This window comes from Tigriopus californicus, chromosome 4, assembly GCF_007210705.1.
Source record: "Tigriopus californicus strain San Diego chromosome 4, Tcal_SD_v2.1, whole genome shotgun sequence".
NCBI lineage: Eukaryota > Metazoa > Arthropoda > Copepoda > Harpacticoida > Harpacticidae > Tigriopus > Tigriopus californicus.
Window position 1 is genome coordinate 4,400,222 of NC_081443.1, and position 23,069 is coordinate 4,423,290.

The 23,069-nt window shown below is 46.0% G+C and overlaps 4 protein-coding genes and 1 long non-coding RNA gene across 11 annotated transcripts in view; 2 read left to right on the plus strand and 3 right to left on the minus strand.

The window, feature by feature from the left end:
• The window catches only part of LOC131879180 (zinc finger protein basonuclin-2-like), a 96,167-nt gene extending 79,856 nt beyond the window's left edge, over window positions 1-16,311 (plus strand). The window contains exons 1-4 of one of the 2 annotated variants that reach the window (XM_059225426.1): window positions 3,259-3,396; window positions 12,256-12,527; window positions 12,587-13,282; window positions 13,395-16,311. In XM_059225426.1, coding sequence (XP_059081409.1) covers window positions 3,261-3,396; window positions 12,256-12,527; window positions 12,587-13,282; window positions 13,395-15,320 — 3,030 coding nt within the window. In that variant the 5' untranslated portion in view covers window positions 3,259-3,260 and the 3' untranslated portion in view covers window positions 15,321-16,311. Of the gene's footprint in view, window positions 1-3,258; window positions 3,397-12,255; window positions 12,528-12,586; window positions 13,283-13,394 lie in introns of those variants that run through there. The other variant, XM_059225425.1, reaches the window with a different exon arrangement.
• On the minus strand, window positions 1,796-3,948 carry LOC131879181 (uncharacterized). The gene is made up of 3 exons (XR_009373111.1): window positions 3,455-3,948; window positions 2,282-3,389; window positions 1,796-1,992 (listed from the first exon to the last, which is right to left on the minus strand). It is a non-coding gene; the product is annotated as an uncharacterized LOC131879181 (long non-coding RNA).
• A 1,361-nt stretch (window positions 16,312-17,672) lies between the features above and the next one.
• LOC131879426 (leucine-rich repeat-containing protein 58-like) lies at window positions 17,673-20,305 on the minus strand. Of its 5 annotated transcripts, none has more exons than XM_059225746.1 (3): window positions 20,206-20,305; window positions 19,146-19,315; window positions 17,673-18,922 (listed from the first exon to the last, which is right to left on the minus strand). In XM_059225746.1, exon 3 carries the CDS (start codon window positions 18,889-18,891, stop codon window positions 17,788-17,790), a length of 1,104 nt encoding a protein of 367 aa, XP_059081729.1. In that variant the 5' UTR covers window positions 18,892-18,922; window positions 19,146-19,315; window positions 20,206-20,305; the 3' UTR covers window positions 17,673-17,787. The 5 variants fall into 5 exon arrangements, with proteins under 5 accessions (XP_059081729.1, XP_059081727.1, XP_059081726.1 ...); XM_059225744.1 differs by having other exon boundaries at window positions 20,198-20,305; XM_059225743.1 differs by having other exon boundaries at window positions 20,161-20,305.
• Window positions 20,306-21,162: 857 nt separating this feature from the next.
• LOC131878977 (peptidyl-tRNA hydrolase 2, mitochondrial-like) lies at window positions 21,163-22,926 on the plus strand. Its single transcript, XM_059225156.1, has one exon. It carries the CDS (start codon window positions 21,488-21,490, stop codon window positions 22,103-22,105), a length of 618 nt encoding a protein of 205 aa, XP_059081139.1. The 5' UTR covers window positions 21,163-21,487; the 3' UTR covers window positions 22,106-22,926.
• Window positions 22,080-23,030, minus strand: LOC131878975 (protein canopy homolog 2-like). Of its 2 annotated transcripts, XM_059225155.1 has the most exons (3): window positions 22,659-23,030; window positions 22,387-22,596; window positions 22,080-22,284 (listed from the first exon to the last, which is right to left on the minus strand). In XM_059225155.1, the coding sequence occupies exons 1-3, from the start codon at window positions 22,896-22,898 to the stop codon at window positions 22,126-22,128; spliced, it is 609 nt and encodes a 202-aa protein (XP_059081138.1). In that variant the 5' UTR covers window positions 22,899-23,030; the 3' UTR covers window positions 22,080-22,125. The 2 variants fall into 2 exon arrangements, with proteins under 2 accessions (XP_059081138.1, XP_059081137.1); XM_059225154.1 differs by having other exon boundaries at window positions 22,080-22,596.
• Window positions 23,031-23,069: the final 39 nt, after the last annotated feature.

Below are 23,069 nucleotides of genomic sequence, written 5' to 3' on the forward strand. Positions count from 1 at the left end.
GGCTAATGGTAACGTTTTGAAAATCATAAATTAAATTCTTTTTCTCCCAAACAGGGCTAATGGTAACGTTTTGAAAATCAAACGGCTTCAGGGCTCTTTTCACAACTCATACGTATATCGCCTTTCTTGATGGCCTGGGCTGCGGATTGCAAATGGTTTCCCGAACGAAACTACTGCTACTCCTCACAATATAGTGCATATTGTTCATTCACCTTTCCCTTCTCTCTCCGTGTATAAACGTGTGTGTGTGTGTGTGTGTGTATGTGTGTGTGTATAGGTACGACGGTACGCGAGAGGTGGATACTTTGGCATTTAGGAGAAAAATGCGATTTGAATTGGAATTGATGAGAACGAGGGTCGGGTGCGATTTGTCATTTTTCAGGTTCAATATTTCTCCAATCTTGCTGAATGATGACTTGACTTGAGATGGGGAAAAGTAATCAAAGCCCCGCTCCATCTCAACGTACTACTACCGCTCTTGTAGAGGTTGTGCTACTTCCAGTACCAGCTAGCTGCCAATTCAGTAGACTTGGACTATTACCTTGATGTCTCATGAACTTATGATGAAGGATTCACTCAGACGATCATTGGCTATTCGAACTGAAATGAAAATATGCATCATTTTCTCAACGGTCTTCCCAGGTCTGTTCATGATTCCATCGCGCTGAGATATTCTCAAGGTGCTGTTCTATTGTTTGTAGAAATAAGTGTGTGTGTGTGTGTGTGTGTGTGTGTGTGTGTGTATATATATGTGTGGTTGAGCTTGAACCTCCTCCTATACCTCGAATTAAAATCTCTCTGGTTTTGCCCCTCTCTTTTGGTTCGTTTTTCTTTGGCGCTTTGACTGAGTTGCGAGTCAATCTAAAATTGTCGCCACCAAGGTCAGGAGGATTTGAGGTGGACTCGAGACTGCTGAATCCGCTCAGACTCAGACTGCCAAAGGGACAACCAAAGAAAGATCGTTTTGGAGGAGGAAGAATGAGACAATTATCTCGGCTATTTTCCGACCACTTTGAGTCAGGTCAGACCGAGAACGAGAGGAAAAAGAGGGATCGGAGCAGGACACATATTGTAGCGGGATGATGATCCGTTAGCCAAGAAGGCATGTTAGAATCACTTAGAGCCGCCGAGATCTACGTACATACAGGGCTGAAATTGGATTCATTCACCTGATGGGACATTTCTCAGACGCACAAAGAGCTCCCAAGAACAATCGAGGAATACTCAAGTTGCTTGCAGCACATGCGTACATAGGAACAATTTTCAGGTCAACCTATCAGTTTGTAGTAACCAAGTGTTCAAGGGAGTGATGACAAATGGCCGGTTGTGCGGTATCCGAGGTACCAAGGCATCAACTCAACCGAGTTTCATCGACCCGTTTCATGTGGTACCGGCAGAATAGGGTTCATTCAAATCTAATTTGATTTCCTTTCGTTGTCATTGCGGGATCCTGGCTTGGCCTGTTTGGCTTAAACTTGACATTTTGGAATAATTTTCCAATTTCCCGTCTTTGTCGGCTTTCGTTTGAATTGGTCACCTCTGGGGAGGTGGGTTGGTGGTTAGAGGTGGATTCATCGGCCTGGTCACAGAAGAAACAGAAGGGAAAGAGGAGCAGATGAGATGTGCAAAGTGAACCAACAACCACCGACAACGAACCAACGACCGAACAGACGAACGGACGGACGACGAAGTATCTCATTGACAAACTAACTGACTGACTGACTCAAACACTCGCTGAGTCTCTCTTCTCATCATTGGCCAAGCTCGATGAAATGGACACAATACTGTTTATTGACGAGAACAATGGAAAATTACAGGTGACAAAGGACAGCAGACCACAGAAAAACATTAGCCGCAACAATGCCGCTCCAGGTTGAGGGATGGTTTTTGAGGCGATACCGACTCGAATGGTGAGTGCAGGCAGGAGTGACCGAATCGAATGTGTGCAAAACACTTCCAATGAGAGACCCTTCAGGGACACATCTGGAAATACTATAAAACACCCTATAAGTGGTTGATCTTGTCAGACTGGCTCTTTAGGCCATGATAATATTCCGATGTATAGAAGCTTGGGATTGTGTGACTTGATGGCAAGTCATGGTTTAGCGTTATTGTTATTGGCCAGGTCACGGATGCGAAAGAAGGTTTGGCATGAAATGTTTGCGGCTGCCCAGTCATCAATTAAATTGTGATCAACTCTCCATTCCCATCTATGCCAGTCGCCGAAACATGATCAAAGTTTGAACCACCCTTTAAATCCAGAGACCTCAAAACCACTCACCAGATCTTACAATCCGTTTTCGATATCCAGCCAAACGCTTTGTGTAGCTAAACAGACATCTCCACAATAATCACCGTCACATCCGACTGTGACAAATTTACCCGCCGAGTTGACACTTTTGGTGTGGTGTTGGTCGTGGGTTGTCGTTTGATTTCCCGTCACCCGCGCTTTTTGTCTCCCAGACGGCATTCCTTAACGGGATGTCGCGGACTTGGGCACGGTTTTCACTCAGGGACGACGCTCGCTTTTTCCTCCCTGTCCTCTAGTGGGCTTGGGTTGTGCGGTGCAGCGTGATAGCCAAGCAACTGAGGAGACGTGGGCCTGCGACAGTCCTCTGGATGGAACAGTATTGAGCCCTCATCCGAGGTGAGCCTGCTTTGTGTGATCGTGACCACCTCGGCGCGATCGTTCTTTCGGTGGTTCGTTCGTTCGTTCGTTCGTTCGTTGGATCGTTCCGAGGGTCGTTCGTTCCTGTTTGCCTCGTGGTCCTCGCGGTCCTCGTCGTCGTCTTCGTCTTCTTGTGCTTCATCATCTTGTTCTCGTTTGGTCCGCTTGTTCTTGTTGGTGACGCCCGCCTTGACAAAGTTGCGAGCAGAGAGAAAAGCAGTCACATTTGTCACTCGTTCTGAACAGGACATTGTTTCACGCTCGAAACACGAGGGAAAAATCTCGTGTTGATGTGCCTGTGTTTTCGAGACATTATGTGCTCCAAGATATATTAGTATTGACAAATATTCCTCGGATTTGATTGCTTATGTGACTTCAGTTATTTCAGCAATTGTCGTGTGACTGCCATTGCTTCATTTACTTTATCCGTCTTATTCTGATCTTAATTACAAAGGCAGAGTAGAAGAGCGAACCTGGAGTGCTTGCATCAATTTGTCATGTAGTGAAACTCTGTCGTCGACGGTGGTGTTGTTGCTTCAAGCCTGCTTTCTCTCTTTGTTGGCACAAAGTTCCAAAGGGCTCTCTGTCAATCATGGAACTTTTGCAGAAGGCCTTGTTCAATCTCCCTCGATCATCTGCGCCAACCTCAACGGCGGCAGTGGCTAGTGTTGCAGCTGCCGCAGCCGTAGCAGCCTCAGCTGCGGGCTGCGAGCAACCATCTCTGAAATGTAAGTGCCACATTCAAGGATTTTCCTATACCCATGGCCTTCTCTCTTTTGCTCGAACCTCCTCCTTCTTCTCCTCTCTCGCTCTCTCTGTCTTTTCTTTCCCTCTTTGGGTCTCCCATAACCTAGAGTGAGTGAGCCCTCTCTTTTCTGGTTTTTCTCTCGTCCTCTCTTTCTCTCTCTCTCTCTCTTTCTCTCTCTCTCTTTCTCTCTCTCTCATTCTCTCCTCTTCTTCCCTGTCCTCTCGTTCGTTGAGTCTTGAGGCTTGGCCATCCGTCCGGGTAAGGGTCCGTCCAAAGGGGCGTTCCAATGGTCCAAATGGAGCTTGTTCCAAAGACCAGAGGTTGGGGAAAAAGCAGTTGCTCTCTTTCCCAGAGTGATGACTCTTTAGCGTGACAGGGGCCAAGGATTCCATAGACACACTCACGTACCCACATAGTAGTGCTCATTCTGGGAAAGCCAATTTCCAGGTTTAACTTGGAGGAGCATTGCAGATATTCCAGAAGCACATTCAGGAACAAGGCACTGGAAAAGAGGCGTAGAAATAGAATTGAGGTTGCTCTCAAGGGGGATGAGAGTCCAAACAATGGCAATTTTTGAGTGAGCAGCTCTCGTGATGTCAGTGATGCATTTACGGTGGGGAAATAGAAACAGGAGGAGTGAATGCCTGGAAATCTGGACACCCCGTTTCCCAGGAAACAATTAATTGGGGGGAAATGATGCATTGGACTCAATCAGTGGCCCTCTTGAACAAAAGCAAACCAACCAGAAAAAAAAGAAAGAAAGAAAGAGCGAGAGAGCCATCAATATTCTGTTGGCAAACCAATGATGAATGCCTACGACTGAAGTCTATTGAATGCATGAATGTTTTCAAAGTGCTTATGATACTCTCTTTTGTCCTTCGATATACGGTATATACAAATAGATAGGTCATTCTCTCTCATTTGACCAAGTCGGAGGTGAGGAGTTTAAGAGCAGAGCGCTACAAGAGACTCAAAGCCTTGTTAGAATGTCCCCCACTTTTACGAGTACAAATGTGACCGCAGCCGAGCAACTCGCTTCCTACACTTTTCTCAGCGAGTGGCATGATCAAAAGGGCGGATCCCTCGTTCCATCAAGACTTTTCGAATATTAGTCGAACACATTTGAATACTGAGAGGGCGGAAAGGCAGATAGTGCCATTGGTTGGATCACACAACTTAAATATTCAGCTGATTTTCTCTGAGCGATCTCAGTCTCCCTTCTCATGTCCATTATTCAACATATTCACAAGGATAATCAAATATTCAAAGCAGGCTCTTGCGATCTGTCGGTACCATCAACAACCATCCTGTCCCATGTTGGCATATCAGCTTGGCCAACTGGTAATGATTATTGAATAAGCAAACAAAAAGAACCAACCAATGGCCTTTCAAAGCCAGTAAGAGTAAGCCTCTGTCTCTCTGCTTCTCGTACTCACTCACTCACTCACTCACTCACTCGCTCACTTAGTCTGTCTCTTCTATCGTTGGAGCATTTTCTCTTTAATTATCAGCCGCATAAACAGGTTGGCATTCGCTAGTCTACACTTATTATATTCGAACGGGAAAGTTATTAAAGATATCTTCTACGTGGGTCATTTTGGGGGGTTAATGGACTCGTAAGTGTGACATTCGTGAGCGACTCGCTCCATGGCGGGATAAATGAACCATAAATCTGAATAAATGGTAATGAATGTAATTTTTACTGTCAGAAAGAAATTAAAGCTCAACGCTTGATCACCGTCCATCCCATACGAAGTTGATTTGGTGGTAGTGGCGGAGGAGGAGGAGGAGGAGGAGCAGGCTATTAATTCTATCGAGAATTTCCTTTTCACATCAGACTTACCACGTAACCTGCAAAACACCCTGTCTGTCAGCCTTTCAGTCACCTAACAACCAAAATGGAGATAATTATAGCTCTCAACGATACTTCCACATTTCAAAAAAAGCAGCCACCTTAGTGCAACGAGCTGAGTCAAAGCAAGCTGATCTAAACATGGTAAACGCTGAGAAATTGGACTAATATGCTCTCGCAGCAAATATCATCTGTTGTGAATTCAATGGACTTTATGGTAATGTCCTCTCCATGCTCTAGAGGCATTCACTTTACTAATGGAAACGAAAGACACCAAACCAGCATGGTCATTGGCTTCCGCTCGAGTTGGCAATTGGCTAGAATACTATGACTAGAGAAACAGCACACTACAATGGATGCATATTATAACGGAAGGGAACCCTGATTCCAAGCAAGGATACATCGTAATCTTCGTCTGAATTACCTACAGTCAACACGCGTTTTAGAAGGTAGTTTTTGTCCAAAAGATCACAAGTCACAATATGGAGCGGAATTAACTCAATTTCCCTTTCCTATATGCAAATCTCAAAATTATGACGAGTGACTCTGAGAGGAAAAGTTTGTTTGTGACGGATCTCTGCTAGCAAATATCTACTTCATTGTAATGACTTTTTTTCAAAAGGCGAATTCCCCTTTTTCTCTCCCAGGGCTTTTCGAGTTCGGGCATTTGAAAAGCAGAAACCGCGGTAATTAGATTAGAAGGCAACAAATCTATCTGTGTGTGTGTTCTCTGCTCAGTCCATAGAGCGAGAGAGAGAGAGAATGGCCACTTCTTGGGTCTGAAAACCAAACCCACAGGCTTCATTAATTCCGATCTGTGGTCATTTCTCTTGACAGTGCCAAATCCTCTTTCCTCAGGCAACGAAACAACAATAATAACTTGAGTAACGTCGACAGTCATGGTAAAGATAAAAAAAAGGCAACAACGGATTATTGCCAAGCATGTTCGAAAGAGTGAAAAAGTATGACAGCGTAAAAAAGAGGCGACCTTGTGAGGCTCGGGTCAAAGTTGCTTCAAATCAAACAAAACTTTTCCTGTTGGATTCTTTTTGCGCTGACAATTGCCATAAAAACTTGGATCTTATTGTTGTCTTGAAGGGAAGGGAAGTTGAATTGACATAACACGAAAGCACTCGTCTGCTCAATCAAGCTGAACTGCACCAAGAGGTGTAATTTTAGCACCCAATTATAGACAGGAGCGCGTCGACTGACAGAGGGGCTACTCTTCTTCTTCTTCTTCTTCTTGTTCTTCTTCTTCTTCTTCGTCGTCGTCGTCGTCGTCCAAGTTTGTTGCATTCGTTCAAGAGAGCTCCTCTGTCAAGTTTCGAGTCTCGAGAATCGCTCGACCGATTTCAAGCATGGCCACATTTAACCTTCCGGCCCCGTGTTGACGATAGAAAGAGCTGGAACTGCATTTTGAAGACTCCAATTTCAACTTGGGAGATCTTCTGTTTGACAAAGGAAGATCGGACGAAGCATGCATTGTCCAACAAACCTCACTCATCATCGTACATATGAGCTCTCACACACTGTACATACGTATAGGGTGCCAAACATATTCTGCCCCTGTATTGGAGCTGATTAAATACTTGGTTAGCTCCAACTGTGGATGTTCATCATTTCCCGTGGATCGCTTTATGAGAGGACAGACGGACGGATAACTATCCAACTAGCAGTTCAACCAACCAACCAACCAACCAACCGACCAGTCAGCCTGTCTGATAGCCAACCAGCCGGCCAGCCAACCATCCGACAACCCCTGACGGTTGGTACATCTCCCAAAGACAAAGGCTGAACTCGAAGACTCATTAAAATTCTACCATGAACCCAAAGCTGCTGAAAGATGTACCACCAAGAGCGAGTTATGGCTAGAACTGACAGGGAGACATGGATTTACTGGGGGGAGAGTATCAGTACTTTGACTATTTACATAGATGAAGCGTCCTTTTCTGATTGGATGATGCTCGATGCCATTATATTCCCTCTCCGCCAGAGTAACCAGTTTAAGAACCTTGGGCAGAGACATAGCCCATGACATACGGACTCACGCACACATCCTAGCACCATACTAGTAGGCCAGATGAGCATCCATGGATACGACTGTATGTACTAGCAGCCTCATCATCAGTAACTACTATCACTTCAAAATGTGAGTGTGTGTGTGTGTGCCAGTGTTTGCATGGAGAATGGGATATCTGTGTGCACTTGGTTGGGAGAGACGAAAGGCGTAGCATCAGGGTATTGAACTGAAAGAAACGGCCAGATCTGTACCGTAGCTATGGTTAAGGGAGCTGGACATATTTTCGGGTTGTGACCCTGTGCGAAGTCGTTGTCGTCGGCGACAACCATCGCCACTGCTAGTACTATTACTAATGCTACTAATGCTCTTAATAATACTGCTACTTCTCGCTTCTCAAACCAGGCCGTTTCTTGAGCAGATGGAAACGGCAAAACGGGGACCGTCAACTTGTCGAGAAGCAGAAGTAAGCTAAGAACTTGGTGCATACTCACTCACTTCCACACACACGCACACGTTGGCCACAGTTAGAGGGAGAGAGAGAGAGGTCCACCCATACGTTCACGCACATACTCGAATGTTCGTGGTGCGAGTGAACGAGCTGAAGCGGCCAGCAGCATCCATCTTGTTTGTACGTAGTATACACAGTAGACCTGGCTTTTGGGTCAGTCAACAGACTTGGCCCTTTTTGGTTCCCTTGTCTCCGGAGTTTTATATCGTGAGTTTGGCCAGCTATCGGACATGGCCATCAAGAGGTTGAGAAAGAAGGAGAGCCCAAAGACGACGAAGAGGAGAAAAGAAAGATCCAAAGAAAGAAAGAGGAGAAAAAAAGAAAGAAGTCGGCTTCACTGATTCCCCGTTCGTCGTCCACGCCAAACCTGATGCTGAAAACCCGATAAGAATACCGTGATGCTGGCTCGGTTGGTTGACGAGGGGGGAAAGGAGTTGTTGTTGATGTCGTTGATGTTATTGTTAACGCTGGTGCTGCAGTAGCAGCTCGCCAATAGCGGTGCCAAGTGCTCACAGTATTCCTAGTGTGGCTAGATTGGATGTCTTTAATGCCCTGGACATTCTCTCACTCTGTGTCTCGCTGTGTCTCTCTGTGTCTCTCTCTTTCTGGCAAATACACATATGACCACATGCCCATCCCAACACTCTCTCGATCGAACTTTGGTTCCCGGACGTGAGCATTCCGCCTTTCCTGGATCCACACCATTCCATTACAGCCAGCACGGCGGCCAAAGAAACTCGCCTCGAACGGGCACGCCTTTTTCTGGTGACAAAGGCACGCCGGCCGAATCGAATGGCTCTGATTGGTCGGTCTCGCTTGGTGACACTCCTCGGGATGTCACCAGGGCGAGCAATGAGCAATGCAGCAATCCAGCAATACAGCTAGCCATGCGACAGGACTCCCACTCATCACTGCGCCCCCCCCCTCCCCTGCGCACGAACTAGCAACGAGTAGGATAATGCGGTGGTGGGTGGTGACATTTTCGAGGAAAGGAGATTTTCCGATTGGTCGCCACGTTTTTCACAGCCAGCAACCATAGAACGGGGGAGAGAGGAGGGGAGGAGGTGACAAAATTCCATGAAAGACACCAACGATATTACAGAAGAGGAGGAGGGCAGAGAAAGAAACAAGGGAGCAAGGGAGCAAGGGCGGGTTATGTTTGACGGTGACAAGGGGAAAAAGGAAAGTTGGGAAGCGGACAAAGGCTCTATGGACAGCTGCTGGGTGAGTGAACTCTTTCCTCGGCTTTCACCTTCAGCCTCACTGAATGGAAATGGTGTTCCCAGAGCTCAGGATAAAGACAGAGATGAGAGGCCTCTTTTAGGCGTTTGTTTGGCCGCCATTTTGAGAGACAAGCTGCAGGCTTCGCCAAGTTTGTTGTCAATGGTTCATTCCCAAATCGGATTCATGTAATTGGTGGCTAGATGAGATCATGAGTGAAGTCTCCAAATTGAGCAGAAATAAAATCTAAAGTCATGAATCAAAAACGCTTGGCAAGATTCCTCAAGTGTTTGAAAACCCAAGATTGAAGCATCACAGACATGCCCATGACCGATATTGGTGATGTGCAAAAAAGTCACATCTGCCTTTCTTCTTTTTGGGAATCACTCTAGTCTATCTTAGTGTTAGCTGAAAAATACGCGTACTGTCTTTCCATTTGAAATCCTAATCAATGTACGTAAGCCGTAACTTGGATCAGCTTTTACATCGTTGCTTGAAAACCTGATTTGGCCCGGCAATTGCGAGATAGTAAGTGTCATCTACAAAGCGGACCTCGCCATATGAGTTAGCGAACTTGCCACGCCTTCAAATCCATCTCGAAGTAAAAAGTCTGGACTGAATATAGAATAAATCCATTCCACTTGGCTTGGGTCGAGAGAGAGAACTAGTTGTTATATGAGGCATTGTTTTCAAGATTATCGCCGACGTCTATGCAGGTATTTTCCAAGCTTAATATTTGCATACGATTTGTAAGAGAGGAGGGGGGGGGCGATTGGAGTGGGTAAAGTGTCGTGACTTTGTTGTTCACATATGGCTTTTCTGAGCTGATTGTCCGGACCAGGCAAAATTGGAATGTTCACAACACACCACAAAAGCGCTTTGTGGTCAATTAAACCGAGTCTTTTTTTTAATATTACTAAATCACACAAAAACGGTAGATGGACAAAGCTCACTTGATTCCACATGGTCTAACTACATTGCACCAGATCTTGGTAGTAAATGAATTCGAATGGAGAAACTTGGACGAACTACTAAAAATTGATGAGATTGATATTGAGTGGACTCCATTTTGCGATTCCATTCCTTTAATTCGAAAGTTGAAGCAAACGGCGGCTAGACAATTTAGGCGAAAATCACCGGGTTTCATCATTCTGACAACTTTAGTCGAGAGTTTCCTCGACACTTTTTGTCTTTTTACTTCGCTCGCTGAAGCGATGGTCATGTCCAAATATTATATCTCGAGCAATGGTTGGGGTTAAAATGGCATCTCGCCAGGGCTCGGCGATGTCGACCAAGCCCCATTTTTCGGTCGTCCTGGGGTAATTATTTTTGCATTCCACTCTACTCAGGCTCCAGTCAAGACGACGAAGGTGAATCAGAAGAAGACCACGAAGAACAAGAAGTCTCATGTCTGTTCTTGAAAAGACAGCAATCTCGCGTGTTTCACGCAAGTTTTGATTTTTCATCTTCCGAGACAAAGTCATCGTGAATGTCGCGATAACTTTACCATTATCAGCAACATATCTACCCACTCTTCAAATCTTGCATCTTGCCTTCGTACCATATCGTCATCTGGAACTGGAATTGGAATGCAGAATTAGTCTTGAAGTATTCATTGACTATCCAAGCAGGATGATGTTCGAGAAAATCAGCGTCCGCTTTTACGAGCAACGCCAACATATGTCATTAGATCCGTTTTTTGGTCGGGTACGATCGACTCTGTAGTTTACATGCAACAATTCTTCTCGGCGCTTTTCTCTCCAAGTTTGTATTCGAGTTGTGGTCAAGTGCCCACCACCATCATCACCCACCAACACTCTTTTTGCAGACCCCGTTGGAATAGCAAGCTTTGACTGGGCAGAGATTGGTATGGTGGTTGGTTGGTTGGTTGGTTGGTTGGTTGGTTGGTTGGTTAGGAGGACGAGAGTGAGGGAAGGAGGGAGACCAAACTTGGCGTGGTCTCGTGGAGAAGAAAGGTCGCCAAGGTTTGACCTCTGTCTCACTGTCTCACCATCTAGATCATCATTATCATCAGCATCATCAGCATCATCATCATTCCCATCGTTGTAGTAGTCGTCGTCCTCATCATCATGCTCTATTGTCCGATTCCACCTAAATGCATCACAACAGCGCTCAATTGTCGTCCTTTTGCAAGGCGCTTTTTCAATTTTGGGGGCCCTTTCCCACAAAACCTGCGGCCAAGAGTAAACACCACAGAACTGGTCATTAGATTAATAACAACGTAAAGCCGGCTGATGAATTCGCCACCAATGCCTCAAGGGAACATTTAACACTTGAACATTCCTTGGTTATTGTGAGGTATAAGGACAGACAGTCATTCCTTCTCAATGATGAGTTAATGGCTTCAGGTGCCCACTTACATTCTAGATAGATAAAAGGAAGGTAAATTTTCAAGTTTGTGATCACCGCTCATAGGTACTCGTAGGTAGGCACATCTTGGTGATAGTAAGCGTTTCATCAGCCCATTATCTATTTTTTTTTGTGTGTGTGTCCAAGTTCGAACCGATTTCGTGCGGTGTTCGGTTCGTCGATTGAGATTACTGCTTGGTGGTTGTACTCCAAGGTAGATAGTAGGGACGTACTGTAGGTGCCATCTCTTTCATGGTCGGGCCGGTTCACTTCTCTCGTTCGAGCATATCAACCGAAAAATCTCGTCTCTCTTTTTTGCTGCCAACCAATCGCAATTGTTTCTGTGGAATTTGGAGGTGGACATTTTGGAAGAAAGATGAGGTTTGCAGTTCTTAGATGACATCAGTTGATGATGTCGACTTCGACGATTCGAAGCCCCATGCCAAACGACTACTCCCTCCCAAGCAGTCAGCAGCTGGGTCGTCGATCTACCCTAGGCACTCTCTCACTCGCCAGAGCCCCATGTACCATGCATTAGAACAAGCAACAAAGACCCTCTCATAAAAAAACCTGGTCTTGGCCCACAAAAGGCACTCCTGGTCCTAACTGCCGGTCACTGCCTGCCTTTTGTATAAGCCAGTCTCGTAACTAGAATGAGATATGAATCTCTTTGCTTCCAGCGAGCTCCAATCGTCATGAGTCGTTTGGCCAAGCCTCGATCTAAAACGGCACACACACACACACACACACACACACACTCGCATTCTTTTGTGGCGTGGCGTCCAGTCCTCGATTTGATGAAAGAAACGCATCGAAACGACATGGCAGTTTTTTATAATACGACCCTTCTCTTTCTCTTTGATTTTAGCTTTGGACAAGCTCAACCTCAGCCACTTCTACAACGCGGCCGCGGTTGCTGCTTCAGGCCCTGGAGGTGGGGGTATTGGGGTGGAGGCAGTCAACCCTAATATCGTCTTCGACGTGGCCTCTTTGGTCCTCTATGGGACGCATGCCATTCCAGTGAGGTTGAAGATCCTATTAGATCGACTATTTTCAGTTCTTCGGGAAGATGACGTGGTTCAAATCCTCAAAGGCTATGGCTGGACCTTGGAGGACTATCAGCGTGGATACATACTCAAGGTGAGATCAGAAGCCTTTAATTGCCAAAGACTTGGAAACTTATTTGTCTGCGTTCACAGGATCATCATGGAGCGCCATTGGAGCGTTGGACTATGTGTAATAAAGAGGAGGAACCTTTGGTTTTGCAACAATTCCTTCGCTTTGGCGAAACCCGCCCCATCACCCAACAACTTCTCCTGCAAGAGCTGAGTGATCGGCAAAATGAAGAACAACGATCTCGAGCCCAGTCTGAGATCAAAAAACTCATCGATCTCCGAAATTCCACACGCACCCCTCCCCAAACTCCGTTGTTGCCCGTCAGTCGTCCGCAAAGTGTGGAAACCAAGCACGAACCTCTCTCCTCGCCGCTACATCACACCCGCCCTTCCCCGCATCAATCTCCTAAGCCGAAGTTGCACCCACCCACTTCTCCATCGTCATCGTCAGCCGCAGCCTCTCCCAAGATGCCTGAGCATAACATATCCAGTCCTGTCAATGGGAATGCCAAGAGTCCTGCATCCTCACCCTTAAACCGCTTACAGAGCATGCAGCCCTTTGATTATCGGAAAAATAGCATGGGATCCTTCGATCGCCATCCGACAGCCGAGGAAATGCAACGAGCCGCCATCGAGAGGCCATTGCCGCCCTCCATGAGAATTCCACATTCAGCTGCGGCTGCGGCCGCGGCAGCTGCAGCTGCAGCCGCTGGAATCTCGCTCCCAATGATGTCCAATGCAGGAAGTTACCACAACGTCATCACCAGTATGGCAAGTCATGTAAGTCTCTTCGACTTATATCTCAAAGCTTCTACTCCATTGGGAGATCTCTACAAAACGGTTCACATTTGATTCTTAACCTTTGGTTCTGATTTTGGTTGTTTCATTCCAGGTCAAAGATGCCTCTTCTATGAAGAAATCCACGTCTCATTTAGACCTCTCCTCTACTCACAATGCACTAAATTTAAGCAAATCAAACGACGATAACTACACGCCCCACCATCGAGGTTCAGGAGGTGGGGGTGGCGGAGGCAGTGGCGGAGGAGGCAGTGGTGGTGGCGGGGGCAGTGGCCGAAAGCCTCGTCGTGAGATCATTCAGAACGACTCGGACAATTCGGGCGACGAAGGCCTTGGGGGGTTGAAAGATGACATCAAGAAGAAGCTTCAAAACAACATAGGCACCTCTTTTGTGAGTCCCACCACTGGCAAGAAACGGGTCCGATGCAATGTCTGTATGAAAACCTTCTGTGATAAAGGGGCCCTCAAAATTCATTTCTCGGCGGTGCACCTTAGAGAAATGCACAAGTGCAGCGTGGAAGGCTGCAACATGATGTTCAGCTCACGGCGAAGTCGGAACCGACACTCGGCGAACCCTAATCCAAAACTTCACACCCCTCATCTCAGACGAAAGATCTCACCCCACGATGGACGTACTCACCAGGGTCCATATTTGCCGGGTCTGGCCGCACTCAATGCAACCAGCCACATGAAGGAAATGAGCCACATCCCTCAAATGCCCCCATCGCTCATGGGCAGTCCAATGCCCATGCACGGCAGCCACTTCAATCCCAACATGTTGGGCCCGGATTTTCAAAATCTTCAACGGCACCAGATGGAACTCCACCGTCTGCATGAGCTGAAAATGAACTCTATGTATGCTGGACATCCCGGAATGGGCCCTCAAAAGCATAAATCTGACTCCAAGTTGGATTCTGATGGTGAAGTCAAACGGGCAAGGTTTTCGGATTCGGAGCCCGATGAAAGCCAAAAGTTCGAAGACGATAAGAGCATTGGTGAAGTGAGCGCCAAAGACGAGTCCTCATCCGGAATCTTCTCCGTTGGTGGAGGACGCAAGCGTAAGAATCAGAACCCCACGAGAATAACCACCGTGGCCAGATCCTCGAACCAAAACAACCATGGGGACGCCAATGATAACGACGAGTTCTCATCCGATGACGACGATGAAGGATTTGAAAACCCAATGGATGACAATGACGATGAACTCGAGGATGACGACGAAGATGACCTGGGAGACAATGAGAACCTGGGCAATCGAGGTGGATCCGGATCCGGTTCCGCTGGAGGTCAGTCGGACGAGCGCAAGCCCGACGAAGATGGCCCTTCCGGAGGATCGCAGTCGGATCAAAACCAAGACAAGGACAGCCATACTAATGACCGAGGGACTGGCAATTCCAATAACGGCGGAGAGACCACAAACGGGCAACAAGACGAAGAGAGCAACAACAACAACAACAATAGCAGTAGTCTAAAACTGGAGGATACAGAAGACATTCCCTTGGACGATGACAACCCAAAGCGATGCATCGAATGTGGCGAGGAGTTCCCCAACCACTTCTCACTTAAAACCCATTACCAAGACGTTCATTTGAAACTCATGCACAAGTGCACAATTGAGGGCTGCAACGCAGGATTCCCGTCGAAGCGAAGCCGAGATCGTCATAGTTCAAATCTGAACCTTCATCGGAAACTCCTTTCAACCTCGTCGCCTTCATCAGCGATGGAAGTTGTCCCCCCCAGCCACCCCAATGGCCAATCAGATCTGTTGGGACGTCTTTATGCCGAGGCTGCGGCTAAGTCCCCCAACCCGTATGGTGTCTTTCCCAACTCAAACTTTCTGAACGTATTTGCAGCCATGGCCGCATCCTCGCATTCAGGGGCCTTGTCAGGCAAGGGGAACGCGTCCTTTGACATGGGCGAGCAATTAAAGACATGGGCCTCACTGAACGGATTTCCCTCATCCATGACGCCTCCAGGGTCAACCAATCGACTTCTGGCAGAAGTTGGAAACACTTCCTAAACAAAGCTCTCCTCTACCACTACTATTACCATTAAAACTATAACTACCGCTACTACTACTACTACTACTACTCCTACTCCTACTACTATTATTGCTATCATTACTACTCCCTTTCCTCCCTCTAGTTGTTAGGCTTGATGATTCTGTTCGATTTCTAGCCCTCCCCCTCCCCCATATCTGTGATTTTCGTATATGATTCTATTATTTCTCTGTGTAGAAATTTTTATGAAAGTCAATCGTTCTTCCTCTCATTGGAAAGCATGTCAAAGATCAATCAACTCACGCATTAAGGGCAATCCGAGCAGCATTTGGAGCTCGGAATCATCCTTGTAAAAATATTCTGCCACCTGTGCATACTTAGAGCTAATTTGTGGAAAATAAACAGCCTCCCCCATCTCCAACCCCAAGTTTACCAATCAAAAGTATACTCCTACGTTCAAGTCTCATTTCAAAGCATTTTGAAAGATAAATAACAATCTTGTCCCGTATTGTAAAGAAATATGATCACATGTACTAAAACCCAAGATTTTTTCGCGCTTTAAATTTTCCCTCATTATTGATTGCTCTCTATCTCGCTATTTCCCTCGCTCATCTTATTCAAATCCATCAAACAAGAAAAACATGTTTCTCCACATCATGAAGCAGACGATTGGATCCATGAGTATCAGGATCAAAAGTAGCAACAAAAGCAACCAACCAAACCAACCAACCAACCAACCAACCCCGATATTCCAAGTAACCCATGAATCTTTCTTGCCAAATTCTAGTGTCACGCCTGTTTACACCTCTATTTCCCGACACGCCCGCCTGGATCGTATTAATATCTTCTCCAGTTCTCCGGTGGGTGCGAGACCCCTCTCAATGATTTGGATGTCTGGCTTACTTAAATTATATGATAGTAAGATGAAGGGAAATATTTCGTGTCTATATGATGTTCTTGTCAGGTGAAAACATGTTTAGATAAAATAAAATATTTGTTCTTACTCATCGACAGGACTGGAGCAATCGTTATTTACATAGAATCTCAATTTGTTCGCGTTAGTTTTTAAACCATACATTCATGGCATTAGATTTAAAAAGAAAAGGTTTTGTTAACTGATGAAGTAGCCCCTTTCTCTCCTATGCTCCTTGCAGTTGTGGAGAAATTCACACTTGCGATTGCCATGTCTTTTTGAAAGCTTTCTCTCGAGGTGCTTTTGCGTTGATAAAATTGAACCTGCATCAACATATTACAGCAAAACCAATCATACATTCTCGAATATATTTAGTTTTGAGGGGTTCCATCATCACCCAATCCAACTTCCATCAACACAGAAAAAATGGTCTCAAGACAATTATGGTTGGCCAACGTCATTCACTCGACAAGGCGCGGGTTGACTTTTTTGCTTTGAATTAAACATCGGCAGCGTTTGATAATAGAGGTCCGTCCAAATTGAATCGGAACAATTTATTAACTTAACAATTGAAAATAGTCGAAATATGAAAAGCTTTTTGAATTAGCCATGTGAAGTACAATAAATGCAAGGAAAAATGTAACGTAGATTTTAAGCATCTTATCGCGGGATAACTTAGACAAACATCACAGTCAAGTCACACCGTGATTCAAATGAATTTTCAAATATTGAGTGAACTTGTGTTTCAAAACACTCCAAAAAATGTCACTTTTGGTATAATTATGGCACTGTATCTTGGCTCAATATCAGAAAACTGTTTGAAGGAACCAATTGAACCAATTGAAGGAAATGAAAAATTTAATCTATGCACAATGCAGGTTGGCTGGATATGTCTTTAAATTTGCTCCATAGAATGACGTCAACAATTGGTTTGATCTTCACTGTCCATGGTATCTTAGACTGCTTGAAGCGTTACAATTGCAATGGTAATCATGCATGGTATCAATACCAAGCAAAACGAATTGATGTATCAGGGCGGGGATCCTGGTCAGGGTGCATTTGGAACTGTTTCCGTCAGCTGTAGGTATTTGTAGCCTTTATATTTGTAAATTGTTTCAAAACATTTCATGCTTTTGAATTGAACTCAAGATAATCGAAGACCAAAAGTGTACCCTTCAATCATATCAAATTGAATGGTTTATAATCACGCAACCTAAAAGAAAGCCGGAAAGCATGGACAGTGATATTTGTCCAGCACTACGTGAAGATAATACATGTCTACGTACAAGATATCAAGTTGGATTGCAACTTTCCTCTCAGATGTAGGTTGTCAAATGAGATTGGAGCCACTATCTATTCCTGTTGCTAATATTTAAAATTGTAGCGATGGTTGGAGTGGCATTGTCGTAGCTTTGACGATCGTTTCTTCATGAGGAGAGTATATTGGTATGCATACAGGCATATCTAATCTTAATATATTTCAAAATACGTTGATCAATTATCCGATTGAAATTGCAATTGATGAGGGGGCTCTCTGCAATGGGAGCAGTATCGTAGTTGTATGTGAGCATGTGTCAACCCAGGAGGACCCTCCTCATGATGCTGGTCTCGTCCTCCAAGTTCTGCGCCCCTTGAGCCACAGCCGGATCATCGGCCTTACACAGAGGTGAGCATAAATATTGAAGCAACGGGATCTTGTACTTGCCACAAAAGTCCACAAACTTGACATGCTCCACTCGGGTGTTAAAATACACGCCTCGGCACCTAGGATTGACGCACTGATGTGAAGAGTGCAAATAATTATGGAGGGTGTGTGGTAAATCATCGGGTTGGTATTCGATGCGATTGGTGATGATCACTCGGGCAGTGAGCTCCAGAAGTGAGGAGGGCTGGTAGGTCATCTCTCGGATGAATCGCACAACCAATGGGTTGTCTCGCAAGCTAAGCTCGGAGAGACTCTTAAGGCGAATAAGACCCTCGGGGAGCGTGGTTAGGCGGTTCTGATGAAGTTGGAGACATTCTAGCCTCTTGAGGCAACAGATACATTCAGGCAAGGACTCCAATTGGTTATCACAAAGAATCAGGGCATGTAGGTTGGACAACTGACAGATTTCACTGGGAAGAGCTCGAATTTGGTTGCCCCCCAGGTAGAACACCCGCAAACGCTTCAGGTTTTTGATGCCCCGTGGAATCTCGGCCAGTCGGTTGCCACCCAAAAAGAGATTTCGCAGACTCACCACGCCAAGCACGGCCGATGGGATGGTCGTGAGCCTATTTCCGGATAGATTCAAATCTCTCAATCGAATCATGGAGGCCATGGTCTTGGGAAAGCTCAAATCATCTAAGAGATTGTTGCGCAGGAAGAGCTGGGTCAGATTCACCATGGTGTTGAGATTTTCCGGGAGCTCCGAGATGAGGTTGTTGCTGAGATCTAGGACGCTGATGTTACGGAAGATGGTGAGCGCATTCGCCATCGAATCCAAACTGTTGTTGTACAGAAGGATTTTTTCGATCTGATCTCTTTCCGTAGACTCTGACATCTCGACCAGGTTCACCTCCAAGACCTCGGAGACCAAGCCTTGATATGAGAAGTCGATTTTTTTCGGGTTGAGAGTCTCATCATCGCTAGAACTATCACAAGAGGCACTCGAGCTCACCAAGACGTAGTTTGTAGCCATTGTAGAGAAATCGTTGGTTGGTCTAATCGTTCTGGAAAGATGTCGGATCGAAACGAAATGAGCACAGTTTAATCGAATGTTGACATGGGCCACAAATGCTCAAGTACGATTTCAAAGTGAACAATTCGATCACATTTGGAACGAGTTCGAACCAGATCGCTTCTACAAGGGCTGCATGGATTGTGTCCCGAGTCCCATTGATGGTTGAGCTCCGCAAATAATTCAATATTGTCAGTGTAAATTCGGGATCTTACTTTGTTGGATTCGATGTCGCCTCAGTTTTGAATAATCCGTGAACGTTTCTCGAGTGTCCTGCCACGTTGACGTCCAAATTCTGACTGACTTGTTGTTGAGAGAGCCAGACAGTTACTACAAGTTCAAAAGCCAGATTGGGCTAATCGTCCGGGGCAAAGTCCGTTTTATCCTAGAATATCAGTGGCAAGACTCATGATCGATTTCTGCACACTTGGATGAAACGTACATCTTTAGGAAATTACCCAACGGTACGTTGATAAATTTACGTCATGGTGTTTCCTTTCAGCCGAATCCCAAAGATTTTGGCTTCTTTTGCATACCTTAAAAGTGTTGTGGTTTAAAGTACTGTGGCCGGGGTAAGTCTAATCTGTAGAGTAATGTTTATACGGATAAGACAAGAACCCTTTGTTTGCCCTATCCTCATCAATTCTGGCTTGGGGCCCTGATCAATGGCCCCGAAACGTCGGGATCCGAGTTATTTCGTATTCAACGACCTCGATATCATATTCAGTGGTTAAAAACTAGTTTTCCACACTCCACAGCGACCTCTGAATGACGAGTCAATATTGTTCCGATGTGTCTCGTATAGATTGACACCGAGCTTAAGTAATATGAACCCTTGGGGTACCATCCGAGCGGAGGTTACTTTCAGGACCACCTTCAATATAACCTTGAACATATCCTTGTAGTGGAACCCCTCTACTGCCATGTGTTTAAGGGTAATGTCCATGTAACAAGTAAGGGAGATGAAATTTCATCAGTCATGACTGCCGAGAAAGTTAAATTCGCTCTCCATAAAAGGATAGGCCTACTACTCAAAATAATGAATAAGGACAACGGCAATCAACCATTGTCATTAGGCAAGGCTTTTAAGTTCATGTTTGATCTTTCGAATGAACCGAAGAGCGTGCTTAGTAAGTAGCCGAAAATAGCAACAACGATCTAAGAGTACGAACGCGTTATAAAGCATGGGCAAGGGGATAAATGAGGCCCAACATCAGAGAAGAAAATCACGGACAAAGCACTATGGAGCTTCATATGTGCTACTAACACGCTCACTCAAGATATGTTAGGCGTTCGAAGATCAATTTGGATTCCGGAACGCCAAACTCGTTGGCGTCTTGGGTGGATTTGCCAATGTTTTGATGTTTGGCCAATGAGCATGTGGTTTTTTTTTTCACATGGCAAGAAAATGTCCAGTTAAGGGCACGGAAATTGGACGGATTGGGTTGGGGCAACCTAGCCGTCGACAATATCGACAATATCGACCCAAGTACACCTTCTTTGCTCATTTGGACTTTGTGGATAAGGTTGCGCGGAATTAAAATCGTGTTGATTATGGGACCGATTTTTGACTCTTCGTCAGATAGATGTAAATGCCATGTGCGGACAATAGCAATGTAATCAACCGAATGGGATCAACGAGCTCGGAGGAATAAGAACGACGGCGAAATCGTCTGGGACTAGACGACAGTCAAGTACAATAATGTACCATTAGGAATAAAGTATATTGGATAAAGATCCATTTAGCTTCAAAAGGGCTAAGATCCATGAGTGTTACTACTACTGTCCTTGCTTTAGCACTCAAATCGCCTGAAGAAGCATCGGTCAGGGATGATGGAAAACTCCTAAGAGTGGTGGCAACAACTCAATTGTTCGCAAAATATCATGCCCACTTGTAAAGGATTTCGTAGCGACAGTTTTTTTTTAAAATTAAATTGCAAATAATTGTCAAATTAGTGGCAAAAGCTTTTTATCTCTTAAAGAAATGTGGCTTGTTGTTATGTCACTTTTGGTACTCTTCCCATTTGGGTCCATTGACCTAGTTATTGAACTCATTCATTTCTATTTGTTCTTGACGTGTCCTTGGGCTGGCGTCGACCTTCAGCCAAGAGAAGTTCATTCAGTTAGCCTTATGGCGGTGATCTTATTCAACCTTATTTTACCCTAGGCCATGCCTCGGCACAGTACAAAATCACGCAACCTGCTTATTTGGTTGAGGTTTGTGAGTGCGGAGCACGTTAAGCGGCATCAGTGCGCACAACACGTTGCAGTGTTAAGTGATCGACTCTCCCTTGGTTTGAGCCGTTTGACCCGATTGACCCGATTGACCCTTTTGGACCGTTCATTGGCCATAGTTGGCTAGCTGCATGGACTGACTGACTGACTGGCTGATTGATGAGCCGTCATTCTCCATGCTCTCAGGGAACCGCATTTTGCCGCTCCACGTCTGTCAATCCATCCTCCCTCCTCCCTCCATTCTTTTGAGCCATTCTTCCCTCCTTAGTCGTCAGTGGATCGAACTTGGCGTCCTAACATCCGGACCGCCCACAGGATCATCATGATCAATGACACCACCTGGTTGAGCGGGGCACCCTTTTGGGTGGGCCTGGGACTGGGCGTGAGTGTGAGCCTGGTGCTGTGGCGTGTCACGGCGGATCGACGAGGCCACGCTCACCCGCAGCTCCAAGTGGATCACGACGATGACGACGACGAATGGGAAAGTCAATCGGAAGATGAGGAAGCAGAAGAACATGACGAACTTGGCGACGACGAGGAGGAGGAGGAGGAGGTAGAGGGAGGAGCACCCTTGGGCTCAGCCCGAGGCCCCATGAAGATGACCCTGGTGGTCCGGAATGACTTAAAAATGGGCAAGGGCAAGGCTGCGGCACAATGCGCCCATGCTGCCGTGGCCGCTTATAAGATGGCCAAGCATCGTTGGCCGGCAATACTCCGGCGTTGGGAACGCCATGGCCAGCCCAAAGTGGTGCTCAAGGTGGACACCCAACTCGAATTGGAGACTGTACAAGCGGCGGCTCGCTCTCTCGGACTCGTAAACGCTATCATCACCGACGCAGGGCGAACGCAAATCGACCCCGGTTCCCGCACCGTCGTGGCCGTCGGACCTGGACCTGATAGTCTGGTCGATCGAGTCACGGGACATTTGAAACTTTATTAAGCCTCCAAAAATCCCAAGCGTTACAATTCGGGGTGCGTCCGGGGCGGGTGAATATCGTTGATGCCGCAAAGGTGCGAGCGCTCTTGGCACAAGATTTGAATGGCGTGCCATAGCTCAACCTGAGGTTGGGCCATGACATCTTGGAAATGCTCTTCTTCCTCCTCCAAGACGCTTTCACACTGAAAAGACCGGGAAAATGTCATTTGTGTTGTTGGAATCTCTTGACCTTTTGCCTTGTCTTTATGGTCAGTCCACCCTGCAGACTGTCCAATGGGTCTCACGTAAAACTTGAGCCGAGTATTCAGATCCTCGTCCGGCACGATGTCGACCCCCGCCCCGAAATGCGGGTTCATGCCTCCATCGCGATGGGTAATCCTGATCAGCGTGGGTCGGCCCGTGCCCTTGGTTTGGGCTTGCGCGTAATCCTCGAATTGCTCACACAATGTTTCCATGATTTCAGCTAGATGACCCTCCGATCTCAGATAGGGAACCTAGCAAACATGTGATATGATTATCTATCTCTTTTGGTCTACACTACCCGTCGGCTACGAACCACTTTTCGGTCGGTGGTTCCATCCGAACCCAATCGAAATCCGCCCACCTCCACCTTCTTCTGCGGATCCATTTGGCCAATGGCCACCATGAATTCTTCCACCATAGCTTGGCAAACCAGACACTTTAACGACTTGGACGAGAACGGCTGGGTCGTCGGAGGAGCCTTCTGGCTGATAACTGTTGATATGAGAACGTATAGTATCAAGGCTAGTCCTAATATATGACGCAGATGGTTCATTTTCAAAAATAAACTTAAATCCGATGTTGTTGGCAGGTTTCGAACGTAGCCTGGAATGTCAGGCGAGAATTTGATCTAGATCGGGCCTGTATTTATCAAGGAAGAGGACTGTCTCTTACAGGCCATGGAACAACAGGACTGTTTCAGAGTAGAAAATCATCCTCTTGTTGC